The 9,806-nt window shown below is 47.8% G+C and overlaps 1 protein-coding gene across 1 annotated transcript in view; it reads left to right on the top strand.

The window, feature by feature from the left end:
- Window positions 1-9,806, top strand: part of LOC107299085 (proline dehydrogenase 1, mitochondrial-like) — a 35,164-nt gene that overhangs the window by 20,287 nt on the left and 5,071 nt on the right. The window contains 5 exon segments of the mRNA XM_015828452.2: window positions 1,010-1,089; window positions 3,252-3,333; window positions 7,251-7,343; window positions 8,881-9,027; window positions 9,144-9,162. Coding sequence (XP_015683938.2) covers window positions 1,010-1,089; window positions 3,252-3,333; window positions 7,251-7,343; window positions 8,881-9,027; window positions 9,144-9,162 — 421 coding nt within the window.

Below are 9,806 nucleotides of genomic sequence, written 5' to 3'. Positions count from 1 at the left end.
CTTGGCTGGCAGATGAGAGCTGGGGAGGGTGCCCTGTGCCAGTAAATGGAGGTGGTACATAATATTTATATATCAAATTAACTGCCCATCTGGGAAGTCCTGGGGGGGGAGGGGGGAGGGAATAGATAGATGTATATAAATTGATGTATTGTAGATCTATATGTGATTTTTTAAGGAGGTGCCCGGTGGATACCCCAACTGCACCAGACGGGATGGTTGAGAGAGGAAGGGAAGTAGGTAGAGAGGGAGGAAGGAGGAGAGGTTGTAGGTCCGGGGGGAGGAAGGTGTGGAAAGTGAAAGAGGGGGGTGCAGGGGGGGGGCACTGGACACTTCCGTGAATGTATTGAGTAGTGTTATTTTTTTTTGTTGATATTGTGACTAAATGCATCATATCTATGTTATTGTTTTTAATTGAAAAATCAATAAAAAAAATTTAAAATTAACTGCCCATCTCCCTCACATAGGGGCCCTGGGAGGTAGATATGCTGAGGTCTGAACAGTCCTTCCTTTCTGATCTTGAAATGGTGCTACAAGGTTCAATGGAGGTCAGAAAGCTCCATTCCCAGGCAAAAAAAACCCAGTCTGAACTGTCCACTACAACAGGGGTCCCCAACCTCTGGGCTGTGGACTGTTGGGAACCAGGCCGCACAAGCAGCGGGCGAGCAAGTAAAACTTTTATCTGCACACACACGGAATCTAGTTACATGTGAAATCACCCCCCACCACTCCGGTTTGTGGAAAAGTTATCTTCCACAAAACTGGTCCCTGGTGCCAGAAAAGTTGGGGACCGCTGCACTACAAGGTGGGATCCATTCTGGTGAAGTCAGAACAGCTCGGGATGCTTCTGCCAAGATCTGAAGAAAGGAGGTTGGTACTGGGAAACCGTGACCTCAGAATGCTGGGCGGGTTTCCATCCCAAACCTGATTCGTGCTTGGCACAAGACCCATTTCAAGAATCAGACCTGACTGGGCACTGCAGGACTGATGTGGCACTTTTTTGTTCTGGCAGGAGGCCCTGGCCAACCTGGGGATTGCCACCAAAGCGGAAAGCCAGCAGTGGTTCGCGGGTGAGAAATTGGGCCTGACAGGGTAAGTTGCCAACTGGAAAAGCTCTGCTCTGACCCAACCAGGTGGGTTATTCCAGGCCCCTTGCCCAATATGCATGCGTTCTCCTGGGGTACTGAAAGCTGAGTGGTGCAGAGAAGAGCAGCAAAGATGACTAGAGGACTGGAGGCTAAAACAACAACAACAATAGTAATAATAATAAAGTTGGAAGGGACCTTGGAGGTCTTCTAGTCCAACCCTCTGCTCAGGCAGGAGACCCTACACCATTTCGGACAAATGGCTGTCCAGTCTCTTCTTAAAAACTTCCAGTGTTGGAGCATTCACCGCTTCTGGAGGCAGGTTGTTCCACTGGTTAATTGTTCTCACTGTCAGGAAGTTTCTCCTTAGTTCTAGGTTGCTTCTCTCTTTGGTTAGTTTCCACCCATTGCTTCTTGTCCTGCCTTCAGGGGCTTTGGAGAATGGCTTGACTCCCTCTTCTTTGGGGCAGCCCCTGAGATATTGGAACATTTCTATCGTGTCCCCCCTCGTCCTTCTCTTCATTAAACTGGACATACCCAATTCCAGCAACCGTTCCTTATATGTTTTAGGAAGAACGGTTGCAGGAATTGGATATATCTAGTCTAGTAAAAATAAGAACTAGTGGAGACAAGATAGCAGAGTTCCAGTATTTGAGGGGCTGTCATGGAAAAGGGGGGGTCAACCTATTTTCCAAAGCACCAGAAGGCAAGACAAAAAACAATGGATGGAAACTGATCAAGGAGAGAAGCAACCTAGAACTAAGTAGACGTTTCTTAACAGTGTGCACAATTAACCAGTGGAACAGCTTGCCTCCAGAAGTTGTGGGTGCTCCACCATTGGAGATTTTCAAGAAGAGATTGGACAGCCATTTGTCCCAGATGGAATACATGCCCTGAGCATGGGGGTGGACTAAAAAACTTCCCTTCCAGCCCTGTGATTCTATTATTCTATTGCTGGTTAATGCAGTTTCCAGGATGTTCTTACTTTTTCTTCTTATTCCATGAGACTAGTAATCTATATATACTTCCCTTTTCCTGTAGAAATGGAAGTTTGAGCAATAAATTGGACAGGTTAACTTCATGTGGCAATGTGGCCAGGTGCTTTTATGAAAGGATGCTGGGCGTTGTTGCAGGAAACAGACGGGAGGCAGAGCAGATTACGGGGGCTGCATAAGCCAGCATTTATTCCTAAAATCTCTGGCCCATCTAGCCAACCCCAGTTCCTCCAGATAAAAATCGGGATGGGGGGAGGCTGCTGTTTTCCACCTTCTCCACTCACCAGAGCTTGACCTAAATCTTTTTCCAGACCTTTTAAACCTTTTAAAAGTAATCTGGGAAACAGATTTAGGAGAAATAAACGATAAAGATTGGAAAAATACTTGGAACAGAAGAGTAAATAAGAATATGTCAGAGTTAAGGAAAATGGATATAAAGTGATTGGAGGTGATACCTAACACCACACAAATTAAATCAAATAGATGATAAATATACAACTATTTGCTGGAGGTGCGAGAGATTGGAACATATAAACATATGTGGTGGGATTGTGATAGCGCACAAAAGATATGGGACGTGGTGTTTAGGGAAATTAGAGAGCTTTTGAAGGTAAATTTAGATACGTCACCGAGGATCGCATTACTGTTACCGGTGGGAAAACAAGATATAAATGAAGCAAAAAAGGAATTGATTGTAAATTTGATAATGGCAGCTAGATGAGGGATGGTTAAATATTGGAGACGGAATTGGGATATTCAAAGAAATGAGTGGTATAATGAAAAATGGAATATGGCAATAAATGATAAATTAGCAACAGAAATTAAATGTAAAAAAGGGATGATTAAAGTAAATAATTATAATGAAATATGAAAGGATTTTATAAAAACAATCTTGGTGGAAGACAAAGGGAATAAACCTACTTAGGAATATATGCTGTTTTGGAGGGGATAAGGGCACAATTGAAATATATTGTATATTGTTAGTTGTTATATGAGAAGAAATATAGGTAATAAAAATGGTCTCCAGGGGTGTGGGTGCACTGTAATATTTGTATTTTATACTGTTTTTTATTTAGATTTATATGTGTTATGTTTGTATTATTTGTATTTGAATAAAATAAAATTTAATTTTTTTAAAAAAAAATAACTAAAAAAGAAATAAATCTTTTTTCAGAACGGTGGACTTGCTGGATTGGAACAGTTTGATCGATGCCCGGATTCAAATCTCCAAACTTCTGCTTGTTCCAAACCTGAAGGTAAATGCCAGACTTGCAAGAAAGTTCTTTGTTGTGATGGAGATGAGGATGTAGCCGTTTTTAGGAGTCTTCGGGGTCTACGTTTGAACCACACATTTCTTGGTTTAGGGCAGTGGCAACTGTGGCAATGTCAGAATCCAATTATATTTCATCTCTAGTGATCAACGATGGAAAACCCCATTTCTGCCTTCTCTGGATTCTGTCATACGATGAAGGGAAGGGGGTGAACAAAGGGGCTTTAGGACCCTCACTTCCTTCAGTCTACTTCAAAGGGACTGGATGTGGATATCACCAAAAGGACTAACAAGAACAATGGGGCCATTACCTTTCATGTAATCCTTTCTGAAGTCTCTCCTCCCGGCAGTGAGGAAAAGGGGGTGGGAATGTAATGCCTGGGACTGTCACTGGAAGAAGGGGGTGATGGGGTGGGGCTAATGGGGGATCCCTTAAAACCCTGAATGGGAGAGCTTGGACCCCAAGTCCTGTCTAGAATGCCTGCAACCAGCTCTCTCTTAATAAAGATGCCTGTTGGAAGAAACATTCCAAGAGTTCTGTCTTCTTAAGATGCAAAGTGGGGTGGGTCCTTACAGGCAACTTTAAAGGTGTGTGACTTCCACTCCCAGAATACCCCAGCCAGCATAGCCTTAAAGTTGCCACGGTTCAGAAACACTGGCTTAGCCAGCTGCTGTTTAAAAATTCTCCCCAATATATAGAAAAGCTGCACAGTTTTTCCGGCCAGGTCACATTCAGTTCAAGGGTTCACAGTCAGAATAATGTGAGGTTGCTCTAAAGCAGGGCTTTTCAACCCGTGGTACGGGTACCACCTGTGGTACATTGGCACCTGGCAGGTGGTACACGACCATCCTAGAAAAGTGGTAGCGGGGGAGGGGAATGGGCTGAACCTGTGGTAGCACCGCACAAGCCTGAGCGAGAGATGGCTGGAGCTGCAGGGCTGTCAGGACTCAGCAGAAGCGCCAGGATCAGCGCCAGGATCCAGCTGAAGTCTGGCGCTGATCCTGGTGCTTCTGCTGAGCCCAGAAGAAGTGCCGATCAGCTGGAATGTTGCAGCCTCTCCAGGGTCTTGTGATTTACATTCAGATGCTTGACAACTGATTCATATTTATGACGGTCACAGTGTCCCAGGGTCATGTGAAGTGACCAAAACCTGCTGCAACCACCCAGCAGACGGGGGGAATAAAAACCAAACACCCCCCATCCCACCCCCACTGCCAATCCTCAACAGAAATGCTCACAACAATGAAAACCTCGGACAGGAGGAAGAGCGCCACCAGGTGGGCAGGCAGGTGTCTTGCTCGGCTGTGGCTTGTGGGGCACTTTTTTCAGTGCCATTGTAATTTCGAACAGTCACTAAGCGAACTGTTGTAAGTCGAGGACTACCTGTACTTTATCACTTTTTTGGGGGGGCGTCATCAAGTTTTTGACACCTTGCTAGGCGACTGGTGGTACTCGGATATTGCCATATCCTAAAAGTGGTACAATGGGTGAAAAGGTTGAAAAGCCCTGCTCTAAAGGGAACTGACCAGCCAATACTAGTCCTCAATGAGTTGCCTACACACACACCCTTCCCCAGTAAATGTCAGGGCTGCAAAACTCTGTAGAGCAGTGTTTCTCAACCTTGACAATTTTAAGGCATGTGGAGTTCAACTCCCAGAATTCCACAGCCAGCATGCTGGCTGTGGAATTCTGGGAGTTGAACTCCACATGCCTTAAAATTGTCAAGGTTGAGAAACACTGCTGTAGAGGAACATCCATTTGTTTAACAAGATCTACGAGGCAGGTCTGCAGCATTTAGGATTGGTGGTGTATGTATTTTTAAAATTTATTAAATTTACATGCCGCCCATCTGATATATCAAGTAACTCTTCGCACTCTGTGCAGTGTGTAATCTCTCCTCTGCAGCTAAGTGAGGAGCAGGGTGGGGTCTTCTCTGTTCTGAACCAGCTGCAGAAAAGCCATCCTCGCCCAGGCTGGCCAGCTTAAACAAGTCAGGAATGGCTCTTTTGAGCTTCTTCTGGAAGAAGATAGTGGAAAGCAATGATAAAGGATCAGGATCCTCTTTGGCTGGCAGTTGGGAGCATCTGTGGCTTCTCTGGCCTCCCTTCCTTCCTTCCTTCCTCCCCCCCCCCCCCCCCCCCCCATTCAGAGTCACGGTTGCAACGATAAGTGTAAGGACCCACCCCACTTTGCATCTTAAGAAGACAGAACTCTTGGAATATTTCTTCCAACAGGCATCTTTATTAAGAGAAGATGGTTGCAGGCGTTCTAGACAGGACCTGGGGCCCAAGCCCTACGGTTCAAGGTTTTAAGTGTTCCCAAGCAGCCCCCCACCCTAGTGACAATCCCAGGCGTTACATTTCCACCCCCTTTTCCTCACAGCCGGCGGAAGGGAAACTTCAGAGAGGAGTAGATGAAAGCTGATGGGCCCTATTGTTATGATCAGTCCTTTTGGTGCGATCCACATTCAGTCCCTTTGAAGTTGTAAGGAAGGAAGTGAGCGCCATAAAACCCCTTTGCTCATCCCCCCTTCCCCTTCGTAGTATGACGGAATCCAGAGAGGGCAGAAATGGGGTTTTCCATAGTCGATAACTAGAGATGAAATATAATTGGATTCTGACAATAAGCCTATTTTAGACATTGGGAGACGACTCACATTTGCTGATCCTTCCGGGGCTCCTCCTGTGCTCAGACAGGTGCACCGTGATGGCCCTTTGGGTAGGGCAGGGAGAGCAGGGTCGAAAGGGCATGGCAGGCTTTTATTATAGCTGTGCAAAAATTAGACCTGGACACTAGATTTGAGCAAATCAGGCAGGCCCATCAAAGCAGTTCCAGGCATCAAACATTTGCGTCCAGAAATGTGCTGTCCCACTCACTCACACACATACACATAATGGTGGTTTAGTGCAGAGGGCTCAAACCTTTTGGGCACCAGGGACCGGTTCCGTGGAGAGAGGTTTTTTCGCGGACCGGAGGGGGCTTGGTTTTGTGTGCTGCCTGCATCTTGCAGATGGGGCTTTGCTTGTTTGTGTGGACGGGTTGCTGGCATGCCACAGGCCGGTACTGTCCACAGACCGGGGGTTGGGGACCCCTGGTTTAGTGGGTTTATTAATATTCCCCAACAATTCACCAAAAACCTAGAACTGTCCCAATTAAGTCCAGCCACAAGCAGGCCAATGCTAATCCACAGAGAAATGGCCAATTCCACTTGAAAGTTTCCCAGGCAATATAAACCCACCAGGCAAAGTTAAATCCACAGCACAAGAGGGTTTCAGGAGGCCAGAAAAATCCAGAGTTCACAAGGCTTGATCTAGGTTCGGTGTCAATCCAAATCAAGGCGGGAAACACACAACTAGAGAATGAACACCTTGTTCCCAGCATCGGCTCCATCTGTCTGCTGGGCTAAATAGCCAGCTTCTGGTGCAGCCATCAAGAAGGGCGAGGAGTTCTCCTCTTAAGTAATCAGGCTGACCTTCTCTGCTCCTGCCTTTTCTCTGCCCTATGTTTCTTGGATCAGGTGCAGAAGACAGTTCCTCTTCACTGACCGGATGCAGCTGCATGCTTTCCCCACCTGAAGCCTCAGCTGCAGCTGCATGCGTTCCCCACCTCCTGCAGCTGTGCTTCATCCAAATCTCTCTCAGACAGTTGCTCAGAGCCCTTGACCAACTCCCCTCCTGGTGTGCCAGGAACTCGTTCATCCTCCAAGCTGACCTCTGGAGAGGAATGTGGGAAAGCATCCAGGGGAGTCATTCCAGAGGGGCACAAAGCAACTCCAGACCCCCAGATTGGCCTGGCTCCCTTCAGGGACTCAAAACTAGCAGCTGGAGTGTTGAAATGTCCTCAAGCTCCATTTTTTTTTATGTCTGGGAATGGTTCCTAATCTCATCTCTCAACCCCATCAGACAGGCCAGCTTGAGCCGCTCCTGTCTCGCTTCACCCAGGAAGAGGAGAGGCAGATGAAGCGTATGTTGCAGCGCATGGATGTCCTGGCCAAGGTGAGACCCCCACACACACCTTTCTGCTTTGGGGGGCCATGGAGGCCGCAGCAGCCGCAGATAGGCTGCTCAGAGCATCTCTGATGGGTCACAGAGGGGAGGCAAATTCCCTTTGCTTGGACATGGTTCTCTCTGGCTTCTGCCAGCAACCTGGAGGGGACGTGTGTGTGTGCCTTCCTCTGCTTTAGCAGCCCCCCCTCCTCCCCCCATCAAGCCTCTTGTCTCTGCTGGATCGAGTTGGTTGCTGATTTTGCTTTCAATGCAAGCAGCCCAGTGGTTTTGCTTCAGTCCCACGGAAGCGAACAGCAAGGGCTGCGAGGCCACTTTGAGGGTTGATCAAAGAGGAGAAACTGTAGGACAGTGATGGCGAACCTTTTAGAGACTCCCAAAAACTGGCCCCGCCCCCGCTCCACCCCCTGCCCTGCCCCCACCCCGCCTGCCCGCAGGGCCACTCACCGCCTCCAGGGCCCGCCGCAGATCGCCCAGGCAGCCCAGCAGCGCCATGGCGGACACGGCCTCTGCCCACGCCCTGCAGCATCAACTGTGCATGTTGGGGCATGAGGGCAGAGTCTTGTCTACGCTGCCTGGCTGCCATGTTCTTGGCTGCGCTGCTCCGCGTGGGCCACGCTCGGAGGCGACTCCTCCAGGGAGGCTGTGGTGAGGAGGGGGTCGCGGGTGGAGGCAAGGCGGGGGCAACGGCACGTGTTCCCACAGAGAGGGCTCTGAGTGTTGCCTCTGGCACCCGTGCCATAGGTTCGCCACCACTGCTGTAGGAGAAACTCCAGAGCAAAATTAGGAAAAGGAACCCGCTATTTCCTAGGAGTCCCCATTAAAAGTATGTGCCCAGCTTTATTGGTATTATTTTTTTTCAAAGTATGGGTTTTTAGGTAGTGGGCACACTTGTTAATCAGAATAGAGCTGGAAGGGACCTTGGAGGTCTTCTAGTCTGGCCCCCTGCTTAAGCAGGAGACCCTATACCATTTCAGACAAGTGGCTGTCTAGCCCAGGGATAGGCAACCTTGGCTCTTTTATGACTCGTGGACTTCAACTTCCAGAATTCCTGAGTGAGCTATGCTGATTCAGGAATTCTGGGAGTTGAAGTCCACGAGTCATAAAAGAGCCAAGGTTGCCTACCCTTGGTCTAGCCTCTTCTTAAAAACCTCCAGTGATGAAGCCCACAACTTCTGGAGGCAGGTTGTTCCACTGGTTAATTGTCCTCACTGTCAGGAAGTTTCTCCTTAATTCCAGGTTGCAGCCATTCTTCGTATGTTTTAGTCTCCAGCCTCCTAATCATCCTAGTTGCTCTTCTTTGCACTTTTTCCAAAGTCTCAACATCCTTTTTGTAGTGTAGTGACCAAACCTGGATGCAGTATTCCAGGTGTGGCCTTACTAAGGTTTTATAAAGCAGTACTAATACTTCACGAGATTTTGATTCTATGCCTCTGTTTATACAACCCAGGATTGTATTAGCACACGGCTGGCTCATGTTTAAGGGATTTAACTGCTAATCATCCTCTTTTACTCTCTTACTTTTTAGAAAGCTGTCGGGGTGGGTGTGAGGTTGATGGTGGACGCAGAGCAGACCTACTTCCAGCCGGCCATCAGCCGCCTCACCCTGGAGATGCAGCGCCGATTCAACCAGGAGAGACCAGCCATCTTCAACACGTACCAGTGCTACCTGAAGGTGGGATTTCCTGGTGGTCTCCTACCCGAGTATTGATCAGGTCCAACCTGGCTTGCTTACAAGCCCAAAAAAAGTGGCCCTTAGGCTGCCCCTCTTGGACACATTGGCCAAAACAGCTGAACCAGACAGGTGGCAGTAAGGGATGACAGGAATGCTGGAGGAAAAAAGACTAGAGATATATTGATGGTTGAATTTATTTATAAGGAATTCTAACCGGTATTTTTTTTTTAACTAAACAAGCCTAAATCAGATTGTGTTGAAATGTTCATTGGGATCTGCAGAATGCAAAGACCACCCATCCCCTTATGACCTGCTAAAAGGTCTTTCCTAGTTACTCTTTACTACCAAATGTCGGGCTAAGTAGATGATGCTGGAATAGAGCAGAGGGGAGAGGATCTTCCTCCGCTAATATAAAATGTAGTAATTTTTATAAAGGAGCAGATCTGAAGGTCTTTGGATTGTAAGTGCCAGGAGAATCCCGTTTTGCCTTGGAAGCCTTCAAGACACAATTGAAGACACATTTCTGGCCCAGCGGATTCTCAGTCTCCTTCCTTCCTCCTTCTCCTCCTCCCCCCGTTCCTGTAACTCCTCCTTTTCTTCCTCCTCCTCCTCCTCCTGTTCTTCTTTTTCCTCTTCTTCTCCTCCTCCTGTTCCTCTTCCTCCTCCTGTTCTTCCTCTTCCTCCTCTTCTTCCTCTCCTCTTCCTCCTCCTCCTCCTCTTCTTCCCCTCTTCTTCTTCCTCTTCTTCCTCTTCTTCCCCTCTTCTTCCTCTTCCTCTTC

The sequence above is a fragment of the Protobothrops mucrosquamatus genome, unplaced genomic scaffold, assembly GCF_001527695.2.
Source record: "Protobothrops mucrosquamatus isolate PMUCROS unplaced genomic scaffold, P.Mucros_1.0 scaffold4516, whole genome shotgun sequence".
NCBI classification, from domain to species: Eukaryota; Metazoa; Chordata; class Lepidosauria; order Squamata; family Viperidae; genus Protobothrops; species Protobothrops mucrosquamatus.
Note: the sequence above shows the minus strand (reverse complement) of the source record. Positions and strands in the feature narration are given on the sequence as shown.